This window comes from Medicago truncatula, chromosome 2 (assembly GCF_003473485.1).
Source record: "Medicago truncatula cultivar Jemalong A17 chromosome 2, MtrunA17r5.0-ANR, whole genome shotgun sequence".
Lineage (NCBI taxonomy): Eukaryota > Viridiplantae > Streptophyta > Magnoliopsida > Fabales > Fabaceae > Medicago > Medicago truncatula.
Genome location: NC_053043.1, coordinates 1,940,746 through 1,961,460, shown reverse-complemented (window position 1 = coordinate 1,961,460; position 20,715 = coordinate 1,940,746). Strand labels below are relative to the sequence as shown.

Below are 20,715 nucleotides of genomic sequence, written 5' to 3'. Positions count from 1 at the left end.
TACATAGAAATTCCTAGAAAATTCTTATTCAACAATACGAATTACTGATTGATTGATGGAGAATACGACAATCTAATATTTCTGAGTTTTAAGCCTTCAATTGTTTTTTATTTTGGAAAAGTGGTTTCTAAGTTTAGAGAAAAAATTCCTTCAAAGAAAACAAGTTTAGAGAAAAAATTGGATATTGTTAAGATCATGTTTGTTATAGATTTTTTTTTTGAGAAAAATATATCTTTTTAATAAAATAATTATTTTTAAGAGCATTGCATGTGTTTGTTACAGTTTTTAAAAAAAGTAGAATCTAAAAAAAATCTTAAAATAGTTTAAAGTGAGAAGCAATTAAGAGTAACTTATCAAAAATAGTTTTTTTTTTTTTTTTAAATGAGAGAGAAAATAAGTGTTAAAAGATTGAGGTAGTCTTGTAACAAAAATTCATTTTTGTAGTTGTATCGAAACAAACAAAATTATTATTATTTTAAAAAAAAAAAGTGATTTTACTACAATAAACAATCACAAAATATATTATGATTTTTTATACAATCACTAAAAAATAATCTCTAAATTATTCAATATTCAGAATCATTTTTTATTTTAATCCATAACAAATAGACCTTAAATTCACCGTAGAAGCACCATTTAGAGGCGAGACCATCACATAAATCGGGGAAGACTACGGCATGATCGAGTGTGAACATACATATATGTTATTGTTTTTATTTTAAAGAATATATATGGACCATTGATTAAATTTGACTCAATTGATGATGGACTTAATTGAATCATCATCATATAATTCACCTTTAAAATGAGATGTATGATCTTTTATTATCTAACCAACTTTTTGAAAGACGAATCATCTCAAAATTGCTTATGGTATACTTCCGATCATCATCAATTAAAAGTGAAATGTAAAAACAATAAATTATCTAATACACTATAATTGTTTGAAATTGAAACGAATCTAACTAAATTTATGTAAAACTACTTAATTTAATGAAATCTATCGAAATTTCAATATAATATAATGTTTTTTAGTAATCAATCAAATTAATATTACACAAATTTATAAATAAGCGATGTATATATATATAATTCATTTAAGTACTAAAAATTGAAGATCTCCTTTATAGTTATATTACGCTCTTAAAAACTACCAACAAAATACATTTGGTACCCTTTTCTAACTTTGTCTCTCTTACTTACATCCACCTACCACAACCCACAAAGGGGTGTGTATGTTTTTTCATGTTAAGTTAACCCAAAGTCAAGGTCAATCTAATGTCACCACACTCTCTCTCTATCTCTCCCACTGCCATGTGATACTCGTTTGTATACTATCACCTCAATGACCAAACTACCCTAACCCTCAACCCTTGCATGTAGTCAATCCATGTACTTTCTTGTCCATCTCACTCTACTGTCTTCCATTTTCCAATGCATTTTCATTTTCACTCTTAAATCCCTCACTCCACCAAACTCACTCACATTTAATTTAGCAACCACAAAGACACAAACACAAACGTTTTCTGAATGGATGGAAGCAACAGAGGTGAAGCTGAACGATGGTTATACACAGCCAACAAACTACTCAGCGCGCGTGACTTACACGGCGCCCGTTCCTTCGCCATTCGGGCACAAGAATCCGACCCGAGATTCGAAGCCACTGAACTTCTTCTTGCGGTTATCGACACTCTCTTAGCCGGTGAAGCTAGAATCAAAGAACAAATCGATTATTACGCCATTCTTCAAATCCTTCGTTATACTCAGAATATTGAGTATATCGCCGATCAATATCGCCGTCTCGCTATTCTACTTGACCCGAACCGTAACCCGTTTGCTTATGCTGCTCATGCTTTCTCTCTTGTTCATGATGCTTGGTCCATTTTCTCAAATCCACATAAGAAAGCTTTGTATGATGAACAGCTTCATTTTCTTACTCAACCACCACCGCCGCCGCAACCACAACCACCACCACCACAGCCACAGCAACAACCGCAACCTATCCAATTTCCTTTACAACAACAACAACAACCACCACCACAACATTTTCAACCTCCTCCTTCAGTTCAAGTCAACGACAATTACAATCATCATCAACAACAGAGAAAAAACCAAAACCCTAGGTCAACCAATGAATCTGTTGGGGTGTTTGAGGAACAAAACAACGGGCCGAGTCATGGCAATGCTGATCAGTCCACTGGGCCTAGGCCCAGGCCGGAGTCTGCTGGAGCTAAGCCGAGTGAAACTGACGGTCAAACTTTCTGGACGGCTTGTCCTTACTGTTATGGCATGTTTGAGTATCCTAAGGTTTATGTTGATTGTACACTCCGGTGTCAGAATTGTAAGAGGGGTTTTCATGCAGTGGTTGTACGGGCACCACCGGAGGTGACTGAAGAAGACGGTGGTGAGGGAGAGGCTGGTGGTTATTTCTGTAGCTTTGGGCATTTTCCTTTAGGGTTTAGTGGGAATTTTAAGGATATCAATGGGTCTTCTTCAGAATGGAACCCTATGTCTGCTTTGTTTCATTGCCCTATGAATGGTGCGAAGAAGAATGCTCGGAAGGGGCCTGTTAGTTATTATGATCATGATACCTGTGCAGCGTTTGCGGAGCTTTCTGATGATACTGATGATGATGATAGCAGTGATGGTGATTGGCGGGGTACCAAAGGGAGTAGGATGGGTAGAAGGAGGAGGAGGAGGAGAAGAAGCGAGGCTTTTGGTGGTGGTGCTGATGTTGAAAGGAGACCGATCGAGAGGCCTAGGAGGGGGGTTCAACAAAATGGTAATGCTGAGAATGACAATGGCGGTGGTGATGACATTGTGGTTGATGGTGAGGCTGTTGATGCTACTTCTGCACCTGCAATGGTGTCAAATGTAGAAGCTGGTAAGAAGTCCGTGGTGGGTGGTTCGAGGAGGAAGGGTGCTGGAAATTTGGGTAAGTTGGATTTGAATGTGGAGTTCAGCAATGAGGTGGAAGAAGCTTCTGCTAGTGGAGTGAGACAAGGGAACGTGAATGGGACAGGGAATGCTGAAGATAATATTGAAGGGATTGGGTTTTTTGAAGGGCTTGATGAGTTCCTTAATAGCTTACCAATTCTCAATGTTGTTGCAGACGACAAGGTTAAGTGTCATTAGTCGTTTAGGCGCCTGCTTTCTTTTTGTTGTTGTACAATACAATGTAGGTGCTACTTGTATTTTGTTACTTGCTGGCTGCACAGATTCATGCTGAACTTGCCTGACATTCTGTGAATTATTGTCTTTGTTAGTCTCATAACAACCTTGGTACTTTGTTTTTTGAAAAATGCAAGGGTGGTTAATTTATCTCATCTAGATTAGGAAGGATATATTACTCATTCAAGTTTTGATCACGATATATTACTCATTCATGTTTTGATCACGTCACACGTGCTCACGCCAATAAACATGAGTTATTATTGGTTTGCTGTTTTACTCGGTCTTTTAATTCTTACTTATTATGTGCAGGCATTATCTATTGGCACACTAACCATGCTTATTAGTGATTCTCTGAATGCATCTGTGTGTTTCGTTGTGTCGTTCATGTTTTGTCCTAGTGAGAGATCACAACTCACAAGGCTTGATTTCTTTCTTAAACGTTGTTTCTTCTACCGTGTTCTTCTTTGGTGTATCTGTGGCTTTGCTTTTTTGTTTTGTAAGCCGAGTGTTTCTGAAAATTAAGTTATATCTTGCTAGTTGTTTCTCTTTGTTAAATTGTTGAAATGTCATCAACTGAAAAAGTTGAAGAAACTAAAATTCTCTTAGAGGGCTTTTATCTTGAAGTGTTATTTGGAGCTCTCATGCCGTATATTGTTGTTTCCCCTCGTCTTTTTTTCATTAATCTAATCATGGTCCGTTGTTAGTCTTCTGCCTCCATCCCTAAACTTGGAACTACTTGCCTCTGCTTTTCAAAGTGTCGGTATTTGCCCATGAGTCCAATGTGGTATGTGTTTGGTATATATTGTTTTACATTTACGACACATTGCTTATTGTCATCTTCAAATTGTATGACTTGTGGTCATGTTGTTAAATAGCGGCACTATAGCGGAATATGAATTGCTATTTAGTGTAAAATGTTGTCAAACAGCGGTTATATAACGCTGCTATATTACTCTAGCATAGCTGAATTTGAACAAGCCGTCATTTTCTGTGATTGACAACATTGCCTCTGCTTGCAAAATTGATTCTCTTTCGCTTGGTTCAGCCGAACGAATCCGAAGGCTGATACTGTGTTGGACCAAGCTGCAGCTGCACAGGATCTGGGTCGTCTGCTTGGGCTTCTATTCCCTTTCAGAAATAGACTTATATAGTGACGCTCCTTTATAAATTTTAGCAGGACAAAGATTTTCTGATAAGTATGTTTATATATTTGCTAGTCTGTCCCCTTTGTTCAATATTTTCATGTACTGTCTATTGAAAAAGTTGAAAGAAATTGAATTTCTCTTGGGGGAGCTTTTATCTTGAAGTCTTTGTTTCAGGTCTCAATCAGTATCATATTGTTTTGTCCATGTCTTTTACTTGGTTCAAATATGGCATATTTGCCAGGTGCTTCAAGCATATTGTTTTTAACTTGATTTTAAGTGCAAATTTGGTCAGGAAATTCAGAAAAGTTTCATACTTTCAACATTTCATTTAGTGGTTAAGAGTCTATAATGAATATAGAAACTAGTCATGGACATGGATTATGACAGTCATTGATAGATCATAGATATTATTACTGTTTTGTTGATTTTTATGATGTGTTTATATTTTGGGAGCATATACTTAATTTTTCTCAGATGGGTTGTTAGTGGTATTTATGTTTTCATAAAGATTTGGCAGGCTGCCTTCAAGATGAGTTGTCTTATTACTATTTTCATAAGCCAGTTTTTTTGTCAACTAGTTATCATCAGCTATTCAACTGTGACCATCACATTCACTACTATTTGTGACAAGGCAATGGATAATGAAATTGGAAATTGGAATAGCATGTTACTTTTCTTTCTGCTGCTGTATTTCACATTAGATGTCACCTGGACTCGGCTGTGTATTTTTTTAAAAAAAAAAAAAACCTATTTGATGTTTCCATTCTTTTCGGATGGGTTATTTTCCACTCAAATCAAGTTGAAAATTGAACCTAACTTTATCATATATACATATATTGTTCTTTGAGCCTATCAAGTTTATTGGTTTATCCTATTTTCATGTGTATTGGCATATTTGTAGTTTAATTCCTTGTGTTTGTTCCTTGAACACTGGGTCTAATGACCAATTATGTATTTTTTTCATGCCATACAATTATGATACTAATATTATGATAAATGTTGCATATATGTTATTCATCAAATTAAGAAAGAGGGATTTAGTGAATAGAGAAAGTTAATCTTAAAAATGATTGAACCTGTAATTTTAATGAAATAACATCTTCTGACGTCGTTCACATCTTTATCATATGCAAACCAAAGAATGAAGCAGCTGAAGATGATGTGGTTGACAATGCAACAACAAAACAAAGATATATGACCACCAAATAACGAATCTCAATTCATAGCTTTATCAGAAGAATATAAAAGGACGATGTGAAAATATATCAAGGAAGAGTTGAAAGCTAAATTTAACAAGGACTGCATCATGGAACAATTCAAGAACACATCCAATATGTTGAGAGCAAAATGACAATATTTTATTTATTTGATTAAAATGGAGACTGGATAAGGGTACAATTCATCCACAAGACAAATTAATGCCTTAGATGACGAGTGGAAGAAGCTATGTGTATTATTGTCCTATGGATTAATTATGCCATATTCCAATCTCCATTTTAATTGAATTAGTAAATTTTTTCATTTAGCTCTCAACGAATTGAACTTGTTTTTGAATTGTTCCATGTTGCAATGCTTATTAAATTTAGTTTTCAACTCTTTTTTGATACGTTCCCACACCTTCCTTGTAAGAGTAGTTGCTTGTCTTTTTTTTTTTTTTTAAAGAAACAATTTATTAAAAACTGGATCCCTGCCAAAGACAAACAAAAATTGGCATCCAAGATTACAAAACAAAAACAAAGACGTTGTATATAGATGGAACATCCAAAAGAAATATCATAAAAGACACAATACAATCATCACCTAACCAAAACCTACCTTCAACATCCAAGCGAACAACAACCACCAAAACTCCACTTCACCACCTAAATCAAACTCCATCATAAAACGGCCACTAAAAAACGAAATCCATAAACCCCCTTCCCTCGCTGGATTTCGTTTTTTAGTGGCCGTTTTATGATGGAGAGTTTGATTTAGGTGGTGAAGTGGAGTTTTGGTGGTTGTTGTTCGTTTGAGTGTTGAAAGTAGGTTTTGGTTAGGTGATGGTTGTATTGTGTCTTTTATGGTATTTCTTTTGGGTGTTCGCCTATATATGACACATTTATTTTGTAATCTTGGTTACCGGTCTCTGTTCGTCATGAATCAAGTTTTTAATAATTTTTTTTTTCTTAAAATGAGATTCATTATTTCGTGACACATGTTTTTTTTTTTTTTTTTTGCTGCGTTCTCAACAACATAATCTCGCAACCCAAGAACTTAAACTACATATGCCTATGAGTACACATGGAAATTGGATGAACAAATAAACTTGAGAGACTCAATCGAACAATATGTATATGTGACAGTTGGCTTTAATTTGCAACTTGATTCAGGGTAGAAAATAACGGATAGCAATTGGGTGATATTAGTGACATTAACCAATCACAATATTACAATGCTTAAGTTTTTCTCTCTTTCACAAGCACATTGTAATTGACCAATATCACCAATGTCACCCAACTTTATATCATCCAAGTGCTATCCAAAAATAACTCAACTCCTATGGATCAATTGACCTTTTGCTTCTTCAAAAGCCAACATGTAAGACTTAACCTCTGTTTGGTATTGCGTTTGAAACCCTCAAACGTGGGTTTACTTTTTAAAACACAGTTTCACCAAAAAGTTTGGTGTTTGGATACCTGCAAAAGCAATTTTGCCAACCGTGAAAACAGTCCCAAACGCAGGTTTATCAGAAGCTACAAGTTTAAGCTTCTGCGTCAAATCAATTTTGATTCAAACTATCCAAACAACATCAACCCACATGAATCACTTTTAATAAAGTGTATCCAAACATAAATCAATTCACATTCAACTCACTTTTAACCAAAATCAATTCTCTCAAACTCAATTCTATCAAAATCAATTCTCCCCGCCGCCATACCAAACACACACTTAGTCTACATAAATTTCTATAATGGGTAACACTACTCACCAATATGGTCTACAATTAATTGTTTGCTTCAAAACTAAAATCATCTTACTCCCGTGAATAAAATTATGGGTCTTGTTAACAAGTGCCTCTTAGGTATTTGTTAAAGATTCCAAAAATATAAACAATTGATAACTTTTATACAGAAAAAATTACTTTTTAATGTTTCAATGTATTGAATACACAAATTCCAAGACAAATTTTCATTTTAAACTTTTATCAAGTGTCCTTACAACACCTGTTAACATTTCCCTAAAATTATCTATTGTAAACTACTCCCTCCAGTCATATTTACAAGAGACAAGTTACTTTTTAGATACATTAAATAATATATGAATTTGGTTTAGGTTCTTGACTAGATACATACATTATTCAATGTATCTAAAAAGTCAACTTTCTTTTGTAAATAGGATCAGAGGGAGTATCTCAATTAACACGATTCACCATTTGCAGCGCTATTAAAGTGTGTTTTTCCATATATTTTTTTGTTAAAAAGGAAAATTTCTTCTAAAAAAAAATGTAATTAAGGAAAATCACAAATGAAAAAAAACACACATCGAGATCGATATCTAAGTTTTGTTCTAACAAAAATTGTAATGAAAAGTTATTGACATTTTTTATTTTCAGGAAATTGAAGTTCAATGTAAAAAAAACTCATCGCATTTAGTGGCTTGAGGTTCTTTTTGAGAATCAATTTCAATAACCATAAAATATAGGGTTAAATAAGGTAGCGAATTTTGATTTTAGTCTCTAAAAAATTAAACATGATATTTTCATCCTCACAATTTTTTTTATTTTGTTTTTAGTCCCTAATGGCCAATTTATGTTAATATGAATGTCAAAATTATGAGTCTTTTATGTTCAAAATGTGTTCATGTTATGTCCGTGTATTATGTTCAACTTTTGTATGTTCATATTATGTTAAAAAAATGTTAAGAACACGTCAACATTATTTTCGTTAAAGACCAAAAACAAAACAAAAAAATTTGTGAGGAAGAAAACACCTCGTTCTATTTTATAAGGACTAAAATTAAAATCTATTATATTTATAAGGACGAAAAACTTATTTAACTCTAAAAAATGCTAATCCCTCCGTCCCTATATATAAAACCCTTTTGTCAAAATCACGTGAATTAAGATAGTGGATATTTGTATTAAAGTTGTTTGTAATCACTATTGTTTTTACAATTTTATCCTTTAAGAAAGATGGTTAGTTTATGTTTTCAACATGTTATTTATTGTTGATTGAAGAAAAAGATGTATAATAAATAGGGACATGTATGTAAAGAAATAATTAATGTAGTTGGAAATAACAAAGGGGTCTTATAAAAAGAGACAAAAAAAATTCTCAAAAGGGTCTTATAATTAGGGGACGGAGCGAGTACAGAATTAAAATACAAGAACAATTATTATTTTATGACTTTCGGTTATGCTCATAATAAATGTTTTTGAAGGGATTGTGGTACCTGTTGCACGCATTATTTTCATACCCGCAACAGTCCTAGATGAGTAGCAAAGTGTAAGATCTGTAAAAACAAAAAAACGTGTTAATTGAAATCTAAGTAATTCAATGTCCTTTTCCAATTTCTTTTTTCAAAATTAATGTTGATGTTTACCATTTTGATCGAAGGAAGATGGGGTGATTTGAGGCGATCGAGGGTAGATAGCAGCGGTCGATTATATGAGAGACGTCCAATTTTGATGATGCGAATATGATCAATGTGATAGATTTGAAGCTCGAGATATGGTTTGACAAGGACAATGTGCTTGAAATTGTGATTTTTGAGGGTGGAGGTGCAGGTCTCGCAGTTTTACCCTAGATCTCGCATGAAGCAGAGATGTCAAATCTCGATCATGCAAACATGATTGAGGTGGTAGATCTAAAGCTCGAGATATGGGTTGAAAAGGGCAATGAAGGCGCATGTCCGCAATTGTGCCCTAGATCTCATATGAGGTTAAGAGTGGAACATTGGCTTAAACCTTTAGGTTTTTCCTCTTATATTCTGTTAAGTTTGTCGGTGTGAGTAGATAAATGATTCTTTTGACCGATTTATTTTTTGGGCCTTGCCCTTACTGAACCCAACAAGGTTTGTAAGACGTTTCCATGATTTACTTTTTCCACCCTGTGTTTCTCACACTTCTTATTTATTTATTTTTACGAAAATATCATTTGTTCGAATTATATAATCCAAAATATGCTTATATATAAACAACAATAAAAATTCATTCCATTTAAGCACTTGCAAATTTCGATTTTAAACACAATCAAACAATAAAGTAAACATGATAAAATCTATCAAATAAAATTTACAAATACTACAAAATTCTAAAAATCAAATAAAGCTAATACGATCTTTTTTTATTTCCGGATTTTTCCGAGAATAATGAAAAAAATGGGTCTAAATGATGAATTTTGGATTTTGAAGGTGGAATCCTGTAAGAAGTTCCTTAAACGAGAGTCTTGTTCTTTGATTTTTTTTCTTGCTTTTCTAGGCAAATTTCGGAGTGATCCGTTCAAATAGCTTGAAAATTGGATTTTCGTTTACGACACGATTGGAACAACTAACAACGACCTAAAACAAAATTATGGTGTTAAGATGGTTAATATGATTCTTAAACGGGCTATTCTTGTCAAAAATAGAATCAGTCTCTGTGTTGATACAATTTGAATCATATAATCCGAACTTGTTTTCCCTTAAATTCTTGGCACAAGAGGAGTTATAAGGGTGGTTCGGATCTTACAATCCAAAAAAACAAGGAAAGCCCTATTTTTTTTTAAACTAGTGAGGTGCAGGGAGCACACTCACCAAAATATATACCAAAATAAGATTGTTACAAAAAGAGAAGGGGGGGTTATGCCTGACCTTCTCAACCAAAAGAAAATATGTAACCAGGCAACCCTAGTCTGCTGTGAACATAAGCTTCTCTAGCTTCCAAAGGCAAAGTGTAAAAATACTGAAAAGAGGTTAGTGATAAACCTATATGAGTTAACCTATCTGCACAAACATTCCCCTCCCCCTCCCTATATATGTGGGACACCATGAAATTAATACTCTCAATATATTTCAAACAGTTAAACCATTTGTTCCTTATATGCTAAGGAACGCCCTATTATTGGGTGTTCGTATTACAAAATCCGAACTACTTACTTATTCGGATTTTGTAATCCGAATCGGTGAAAACTCATTTTTCACCTAAATATAGGGAAAAACTTAGGTTTCGATTATATAATTTGATAATACACAAAAACATTTTCGACAAATATTAGGAGCACAAGAAATACACGGTGCAAGAAAAGTAAATACCTATAATTTTTCGTTGAATGAAATGAATATTTTTGTTGATTCATCTCTTAATAAGAGATAATTTTATCTGGAGCTTATCATTATATAATATGATATGATTGAGTACCTTTCTTAATCTAAATTCAATTATCGTTTCAACTATAACATAGTCCTTTCCAACAAATCCAACCTTCCATTAGTGAATTAAAATAAATTCTATCTTTCAAGAAAAACAAATAATGGTAATGGCCTATAGTTGATTGATGTGATACATCTTTGATCTATCCCTTTACTTTAATATGCCTTTATTTGTAAACCACTATTTTCACTCCCTTTATGGACTTTCCACTCTCACCAGCTATTCCACAAATGTCCATTAAAGCAAAATGCTAACAAACAAAAAAGTAGCAAAGTCAAAAACTCTCAACCATGACAGAATAATAATGATTAATGAGGTAAAAATCGTGGTCCTTTTATTCTACTGTAAAAAACAAAACACTATATAATAATCCTTAAACCTTGGTTTCTCCGTCTTTCTTGGAGAAAACCTATTCCATGTTGTTTACCAACATTACTAACTTTATCCACACACACACACACTCTTTATAATTTTTGATTAATTAATCAATTAATTAATGAATTGATCACAATTACCAACTATGTTTATAACTCTTTCATTCATTTCACTATTTTCATTTGAGTTCTTCAATGGCAATTCCTTCTTCAATCTCTGATCCATTTGCTTCAAAGTTTCTACCTTTATCTTCTTCCAGTTATAACCCATCAAGGGTATGCATTCATTCCTCTGTTTTTACTCTGTTTTCTTATTTTTGTGTTAATGAGCTAATTGAAGTGACATTGTTGTGACAGATCTCTGTTCCTGCGCAAATTACGGCTAAAATTGAGCAGACCCATTTGACGGCATTAAGGTGTGTGTCCAAATTTTTGTTCTTTTCTGTTTGATTGCTGTTGAATTTGCTTATTTAATGTTAATTGAGGTGTTTTTAGTGGTTATTAAGTTTGAATCTTCACCGTATCGACGGTCTGGATACCGAGTTTAAAAAAAAAATGTTTGAATCTTGAGGAAAAAGTTGAGATTTTGAGTAATTGCATACTGATATTGTAATTCAGGCTAGTCCTATGGTGCACATGTGAGGTAGGTGTTGCACTATACACAAGTTTGTTTTTCATCATTGGATCAATAAGTCTCACCATATCTCACTTGATCTAAGTCCGAGACTTATTGATCCAATGGTGAAAAACAAATTTTTGCATGGTATAACACTATCTTATTGGTCAAGTTTGTAATTTAATTGTTTGATAACTTCAAATCTATGAAGTACTATTCTATAAATGAGAGTGATGAATATTTTTTTGATCAAATCAAATAGAGTCTGTGGCTATGGTTTTCATTCTTTGTGATCTAAATGTGTTGGCACTGGTTTTAATATTTTTGATTAATTTCCATTTTTTGCATCTATTCTTTTAAAGTAAGAAATATGAAATCTCTTTTTTCTTTCTTTATGTGGCTTCTGCTTTCTAAACAAAGTTCTAATGTTTGCAGGAGAAGTCAGTGTTCTTCTTTAAAGGCTTCTATGGGATCTCCAGGATTTACTCAGCAACTCAATAACAGCAAGTTAGATACTTTAGCAGAAGTTAAAGACGGACGTGATGATATATTTAATGATCTGAAGGATAGATTTTTAAGTTTTAAGAAGAATGTATACATGTAAGCTTCAGAAAATCCATGGTCAGAAACATTATTTCTTGTGTCTGAATTAAAGAAGCAACTTAATTAATGTTAGTCCTGTTTTATTGTCAGGGAAAATCCTGAACAGTTTGAAAGTCTTGCCAAGGTTCAAACGCCAAAGGTAATTGTTTAGTCTTACTCTCTATTATTAACCTTCTGGCTAAGCCTTTAGCTGTTTGTTGATTTATTGTTTGTTGCTTATTCCATTAAGTTCCTTCTTCAATTTTGTACTAAAATATTACAGAAATTAGTAATCTATGCTAACTTTTCCAAGAACAGTTCATGGTTATTGCCTGTGCAGATTCCAGGGTATGCCCCTCCAATATTTTGGGATTTCAACCAGGAGACGCATTCACAATCCGCAATGTTGCTAATTTGGTTCCTACCTTTGAGGTATATGCCTCGTTTGAATAAACAACTTCGTTAAGTGCTCATAGCATAAACAATTATTTTATAAGCGCATATATAAGTTATTTCTATAACAAAAGATAAAATAAAGTGAAACTATTTTCATATTGAGCTATAACTGTTTTCATAAGCTATACTGGAGAGCTTATGGAAATAAGTTGAAAACAGCTTATGGACATGTCATAAGTTGTTATTACAATCTCTCTAAAACAGAATGTTCATGTCAGTAGATAAGCTTGAACAAGTTATTCCAAACAGGCCCGAAGTTTCACTTCTATCGACTTATTTAGTTGTTTGTAGTCACCAGTTTATAATCATTGCTATGCTGTGAATAGAAAAGACACCCTAATTGCTTCTTCTAATTCTCTTTTCCTGATACAGAGTGGACCCTCCGAAACAAATGCTGCATTAGAATTTGCAGTGAACACTCTTCTGGTAAGAATTTGTTTTACCTACATAGTGCAAGACTGCAAGGCATGATTTATCTTCTTTATAACGCTTCTATTCATTTATATGTTACAATTATAAAAGAATATTGGTTACAAATTTACAATAACATCAAATCTCATGATAACTACAACAATTTCCTTAGAAAGGTGGAATTTAAAGAGTGGAGTATGGAAAATTAAGCTTGAGGGATTTTTTTTCTTCGTTTCAGCATTATTATGTATATTGTAAAATGCTTATTAACCATAGGCGCAAGTGAAATCAACCAATATGATAAGGTCATGACATAACTACTAAAAGTTAGTGCTATCAAGAAATATTTGTACACAGCTGCTAAAAGTGTAAAATACTCTATTAGCTTTCTTAATATTGGTCAGAAAACTGCGAGTTATTTACTTCTTGTTAAGGACATACATATTATTTTTTCCTGCAGGTTGAGAACATCTTAGTTGTTGGCCACAGCTGCTGTGGGGGTATACGCGCCCTTATGGGTATGCAAGATGATGGCAGTACAAGGTACATAATTCTAGTTATTGGTTTTCCTTTTCTTTCTTTGATAAAAATGTTCTATACACTTCTCAATTGAATATTTTCTTTTTCTGTGTAGCTTTATCAAAAGTTGGGTTATTCATGGAAAAAATGCAAAAGTGAAAACCAAGGTTTCTGCTTCCAACCTCGACTTTGATCACCAGTGTACGCATTGCGAGAAGGTGATATTTTATATTTTTAGATTTTAATGTATAAATTCACTGTTGAGGTTTTGAAAAATTGAAGGATTAATAGTGTTTTACCCCCTGTAACATGGGTCATTTCCGGTTTCCCCCCTGTAAAATATTTTTTTTTGAATTTCATCCTTGTAAGTTGAAGGCTTAATTGAATGCAAAAAAAATATTTTACAGGGGTAAAACTGGAGATTACCTATATTACAGGGGGATAAAACACTATTAACCCAAAATTGAATGATATGAACTAGTAGGAGTCATACAAATGTTAATCCAATAAGAACTTGATTATGTAAATACTTTCACGATTTTAATGCTTTAAATTGTTTTTATATTACAGGAATCAATTAACCATTCCTTAGTAAACCTACTTAGTTACCCTTGGATCAAAGAAAAGGTGGAGAACGAAGAACTCTCTATTCATGGTGGTTACTATGACTTTGTTAATTGTTCGTTTGAGAAATGGACATTGGACTATAGGGGAACCAAGCTGGAGGAAAATGGCAGAATTGTTACAAAAAATAAAGTATTTTGGTCCTGAGTTTTTACTTCTATTTCCTTGATCGATGTACCAATTCGTGTGTCTAAAATTTATACCTCTGGGACTAAAAGCATAGATTGAATAATGTTTTTTTGTACAATAATTACAAAATATTGTAACCTAAGTTATTTGAGCAAACCCCAACCATTTCACGTGTCTGTAGATTTGTACTTAATGAATAATGTACAACAGATATTTTAGTCCGTGATGAAATTTTTCCTTTACATATTCTATTGATTCCATCAGGTAGGATTTTGCTATCTATCTATTTACTATATGATTCCTTTCTTGCAATTTTTTTCCTTTCTAATTTCTTTCACCCATAAACTCATGACATTGAGTTCAAGCTGGCTCAACCTTCTGACACATGACACTACATGCGGAGATGAGAGCATGGAATCAACTGCAAACTCAAAGGTATCTCAATAGTATCATTTAGCTTAAAAATGTTAGTTAAGGAACAGTTAGCGGCACACACACACGCCTTTACCATGCACGTGATGGATGACAGAATATAATTTCTTTTCATCTCTATGAGTTCATTCTTTGTTTCACAAGAGCTCTGCTTTACACGGGTCTTATGTATATGGCGAGAAACTGTTGGGAACCTTTCTTTTGGTATGTTGAAATAATTTCCTAAACTGGGCAGAAGTGAATAAACAAGAGAACGGTTCTAACTAGAATAAAGATTGATCAACAAAATTGAGAAACGAAGAGTTCTTTGAATATCTTTCTGTTACTGTCAATTGAATGGGGATAATAAGGATTGAAAGAAGATACAAAAGGTTTATAATAAAGATGACGGCCTTGCACTTGAGGCTTTTTTTCTAAGTCCTAACAGAAACTCAGATTTTTGGTGGAAGTTCTGAGTTCATAATAGTGCAAAGATCTGACCTCAAATCTGGCAAGCTTATACTGCCTGTCCAAATGAGAGTCCATCTATAGTTGTTGTGATTTGGCAAAATGGGTCAGCCCAAATAAGCTTGATAAAATGCAGGCCTTGGGCTTAAAAATCAGACCGAGTTACTCCCAAATTTTATGGCCTCGCTGCTGCACCAAGGGAGGCAATGCTTAACATGAACCTAGAACTGTGTTCAATCAGCAATATTTTTGAGTTTATAATTGTTGATTCTTGTATTCATATGATCGGTGGTTTGTTTCTTAACGACATATTTACATAACAATTCTGAGACTACTAGTTGCAGAGAATATTTTTAGGCACTAAGCATTTATGTGATGTCCTTATTACAGTAAAAACGTGAGTTTAACCTTACTACTAACAGAAAGCACCAAGATTGTGTTTGTGTTTATTGCAGAAGTGTGTGTGTGTGTGTGTGTCTGTCATGCAGCATGTAACAGGAAGTGAAACCAGCCACATATTGACGTGAAAATCTAAAAGCCTAGTACAAAACATATACAAATTGCAATATTTTATTAGATACGGCAGACAATTTTCGCTAAATCAATGTCGTGCAACTAATCTCATATATTGGTTCCTTAAACGTTATAGCAACATCCTGATGAATTTTATGACAGAACAATGAACTCCTGAATCACACGCAGTCTAACTATGACAGAAATGACAGCATGGCTGTTTCTCTCTAGTTGTTTTAATTTTTAAAATTTAAAACTATATATGCCAACCGTGTCCAACATTCCTGTAACAGGTAGGGTTTTTCTAACTTTTATATGACTCCTTTCATATTTTCCCCTAATTTTTTTTTTCATAAGCATGAGCTTGCTCAACCTGCGGACGCATGACACTACATGCGGAGATGAGAGCGTGGAATCAACCGTAAACTCCAGACCTCTCAACAACACCAATTAGCTTAAGAATGTTAGTTAATGATCTGTTAGCAGATAAGCCACCATTCATGTGCTTTCATCAGCTTGTACATATACATGACTTTACACTGCACAGATAGGTGGATGAGTAGAGCTTCTTTTCATCTCTATGAGCTCATTCTTTCTGTCCATAGGTGATATTAGAGCTCTTTTACACGAGCTCTTCTGCGCACTGGTCTTATCTCTATGGTGACAAACCACATTTCTAGTGTAAGTTCTAAGTTGGCAAGCTCATACTATGTCCAAATGAGAGTCTAACTGCGGTTGCCGTGAAACTATTAATTTACAGGTATACGTTATTGGATATTTTACTGAATTCAAAACCTTGTGGGAAGAATTGGAAACGCTGTAGGCCAATTCTATAATGCATGTGTGGAGTACCACATGCATGTTTGGCCATGAGCAAGTCACTGTTGTTTCATCATCAATTATGGGATTCATTAGGGTGCATTCACAGATATAACTCATGGAGCCACTCTCGGCTCCCGCCATTTAACGCAGGAACAACAAAACGTGTGCAGAATTTTCAGACAAACCAAAAAGTCTTGATCAATGCAGCTGAAAATTTGGTAATGATCATAGTTCTTTGAAGTAATCAGATGCCTCAAGTCAAACCATCTTTGCTCAGGAGCACTATGTCAGATTGTTAAAACTGATTCAGCATGCATCAGTGGATTCATCCAGCTAGCCTCACGTCGCAACTCTAATTGGTGAAAATGGCCACGAAGTAACTCAAACTTGATTCTGTCTAGCATGACATCTATGGTTTGGTTCACTTCATAAATAAGGATAGATCCTGTTGTTTTTGAATTTTCAAACTGTTGTATTTGGATTTCCAAATTCTATTATCTACCGAAGTTGTTACTAGGTTGAGTCACGACCAGGTCGCTCTCTTTAAGACGTTTCGTGGCACTGCCCAAAATTGTGCAAGACAGACTATCAACCACGCCGCCTCCAGGATAAAACAAGCCCAGCTGCAACTGTGCGGTTAACTAATGCACTGTAGAAAACCGTTCGAGAATTACACCCTCAAATATGGTACTAAGACCACTCTTTAATACTGAAACCACTTTAATATGGTATTGTTACCACTCTGTTAAGGTTCTGAGACCACTCAAATATGGTGTTCATACCATTCTAACTTTAAGTTCTCCAAACTATCAATATGGTACTACGATCACTCATATATGGTGATACCACCATTTCTCCTCAAATAAAAAATATTGAAATACTTTTTATATATACCGTTAAGATCATTCTTAATTCCGACGGGACATTGTTCTTCCAAATAGGGACTATGATCTTAAAAGTATTCTTTATTCTGAAGGGACATTTATCGAAGGGACTATGTTTTTAAGACCATTCTTAATTCCGAAGGGACATGAAACCGAAAAGCGACTATGGTCTTAAGAACACTCTTAAATCCGAAGGGACAGAAAAAGGAGATGAAGAGAAGAAAGACTCGTCAACACAAGTCAAGAAAGGGAGAAGAGAGAAAGAGTTCCCGACAACTCAATGAAACTCTTTGGTGTGTTTTTTTGAACTGAGTGGAGTCCTCTATTTATATAGAGATTCTGTAACTGTTTTAGCAAAAATTGCGACAACAGTTACTCTAGTGGATAAGATTAAAATGAAGTTTATCCATTAATCAGTTCAACAACACTTATGGATAGGATCAAAAGAAACAAATCCACAAAAGTGGAGGAACCAAACTATTGGATTTGAATGAAGAAAATATAATAATAATTAAATTATTATTCTTATCACAACCACCATAAGCTAAATTTATGGAAAGTGATATTCTCTAATAAAATAATAATTACTATTATTTTTATCACTATCAAGTATTTAAAATTAAATACCACAAGTGTGTTCTATTTTATGTGGGACCTCCCCACTCTATTTTTTCAATTCACACAACATTAGATCAAAGTATAATTACTTGGTGTTTAATCTTTCAATTTTTCATCCAACATCACATCAATGTTCCAACAGATCCATTGCAAGTTAAACTCCCAAGTGGAAATACTCTTACAACAAATTTTGTAGAAATAGTGGAACTTTCTCAGTTACTACACATCACATATTACAGAGACATAACAGTTAGCTACTCTTAAAAATATAAACCTTGAGATTTACCTGTTTTAGTTTTCTTCCAAAGCTCTTGACTGCTATATAGGTGCTGCATGACTTTGTGTCTGTATGCAAAATGTAGCGATGACATATCGGCCAGGGGTTATCTTCTTCGGTATGGCAAAAGATGTTATCACATAAAATGCTATTATGACATGGTAAGAAAAACATAAAGTTCTTCTCGAAGTTTCTTGATTGAACAAGTTAATTCATTTTTATATTGAACAAGTTCTGTAATTTTGTGCTTCATATAGCACTCATAATTTTATTATCATTTTAGTCTTGCAGCTACATTGGATATAAAATTGCATGTTGGAAATTATAACATTGCCGAAGTGGCTAAATTTCCTGATAATTCTAATCCCAACCAACCCAGCTGCTATACTACTTAATCTAGTATTTTGCACTATTAACTAGTCCTGTTTAATACATGTAATTATATTGCCATTCCATTAAAAAGTTTCTGTAATTTCATCATCCTCATTTGAGGTCACTAGTTACCATGAATAATTTTGATCCCAGAATTTCAAGAACCACAGCCCTACACGAACAAGTGTGTCATTTCAGCAAAAACCAAGAAGTTTGATTAGTACAACAAGTTGATGTTAGGTACAGGAGACAAGGCCTTTGAGGACTGAAATTTATTTCTTCTAATTAATAATGGAGTGTTGAAATATTCACTTGGAGACCATTGGTGATGGAAATCAAATCAAGTATTTATCTCATGTGAGAATATTTATGTGACTGCTGATGCTAAACTGCAATAGTATAATTAATAGGAACGACATTTGTATGAACCAGTACTAATAATTATTATACTATTAATAAAACACATTTAAATTATCCAGGTTAGACCACGTGTCAACCTATCCATCCGCGACATTTCAGTTTTATGTGGAATTTTTTGTTGTAGTTATATATTTTTTGACATCCGATTAATCTAAAAGGCGATCAATCTCACCGTTCATTAACGGAGTTCTATTTAAAGCCACATACCTTAGCACAAATTCTCTCAACCAGTTATGTTTCTTATCACATAGTATTAAATTGAAGAGTAATTGATAGTAAATGTACTTGGTCAACAAATGCAGCTATGGATAGAAAGAAGAGAGTCTGATAGGCTGGTTTACATGTGGTTCTATGTAAGTTTAAAATAGTTTATCATGATAATAACTTGTACACAGGCCACAACTCATCTTACCTTATTCTTGTGGTTTTTACATACCAGCATCATTCTGTTATTCTTGTCTCAAATATGACAAAATATTTCACGGGTAAAAGAGATACTATAGCCAAACATGTTCTTATCTCTATTGCCTTATTGTTACCAACTGGCCTAAGTTTTTAAGGTATAAGTTCATTGTTGATGTTAGAGGTTCATCCTCTATCAATTCAGTTTTCCATTCCTCCACTCAAGTGCTTACACTTCATTGTAAACAATTTGATAAAAACAAATGACATTAATAGTTGTAAGATGGGCACCACTTGCTTCAATCACATGATTGAAATTGAAAATATTAGCTGGGTATGTTGGAATCTTGTGTGTGATTATATGACGATGAAAATTCATTTTCATTAAATCTGAATTATTGTTTTTTGAGGAGAACTTTTTAAGAACTGAATTATTGTTAAATCATTTATGTTTGAATACATTTATTTTAAATTGAGTTGAACAAATATTTAAGCCAAAAACTAAAAGAAAAAACATTTCTTTTTTAATACACAAAAAACATATATGAAAATAAGTTCTATGGTCATAAAATCACATCACATTCTCTCAAAAGTGAAACTAAACATGGATGTTATTTCACCACAAAAAAAAAAACATGCATGTTATTTAGCTTAATGAATTTTTAAATAAATAAATGAATGATATAAAAGCAAAAAAATTGCCGTTAATATAAGTTTTTTTCTTCTTATGTATAGAGGGAGAGAAATATAAAAACCCTTCCAATGTTAAAAATGGAAAGGTAATTTGATTAGTTTTTGAAGATTTTTTTTTTCAAAGAGAGAAATATAAAATTCCTTCTTATAATTTTGATCATGCCTATTCTTAAAAATATCTAAATTATTTATATCAAAATCATTTTTTTTATAGGTAGACGAAGTGGTAAACACCATTGAAACTCACACACAATGTAAGATCCTAAGTTCAAACTTGATTAAAGGCGTCAAACTTAATTTAATTTTGACATTGTCAGTTGAGCTAAATTTTACGAACAAAATCATTTTTATTTTAATCTATAATAAAATAAAACAAGCCAATTTGATCAATGAAATCATTGCTTCATAATTCTTAGT

At 33.4% G+C, this 20,715-nt stretch overlaps 2 protein-coding genes across 2 annotated transcripts; both read left to right on the top strand.

The window, feature by feature from the left end:
* Positions 1-1,530: 1,530 nt before the first annotated feature.
* LOC11433870 (uncharacterized) lies at positions 1,531-3,696 on the top strand. Its single transcript, XM_003593214.4, has 2 exons — positions 1,531-3,120; positions 3,484-3,696. The coding sequence occupies exons 1-2, from the start codon at positions 1,531-1,533 to the stop codon at positions 3,694-3,696; spliced, it is 1,803 nt and encodes a 600-aa protein (XP_003593262.3).
* Positions 3,697-11,080: 7,384 nt separating this feature from the next.
* Positions 11,081-14,665, top strand: LOC11433869 (beta carbonic anhydrase 5, chloroplastic). Its single transcript, XM_003593212.4, has 9 exons — positions 11,081-11,357; positions 11,439-11,497; positions 12,133-12,297; positions 12,391-12,439; positions 12,598-12,711; positions 13,108-13,161; positions 13,607-13,689; positions 13,781-13,883; positions 14,236-14,665. The coding sequence occupies exons 1-9, from the start codon at positions 11,277-11,279 to the stop codon at positions 14,434-14,436; spliced, it is 909 nt and encodes a 302-aa protein (XP_003593260.1). The 5' UTR covers positions 11,081-11,276; the 3' UTR covers positions 14,437-14,665.
* The last annotated feature ends 6,050 nt before the right edge of the window (positions 14,666-20,715 follow it).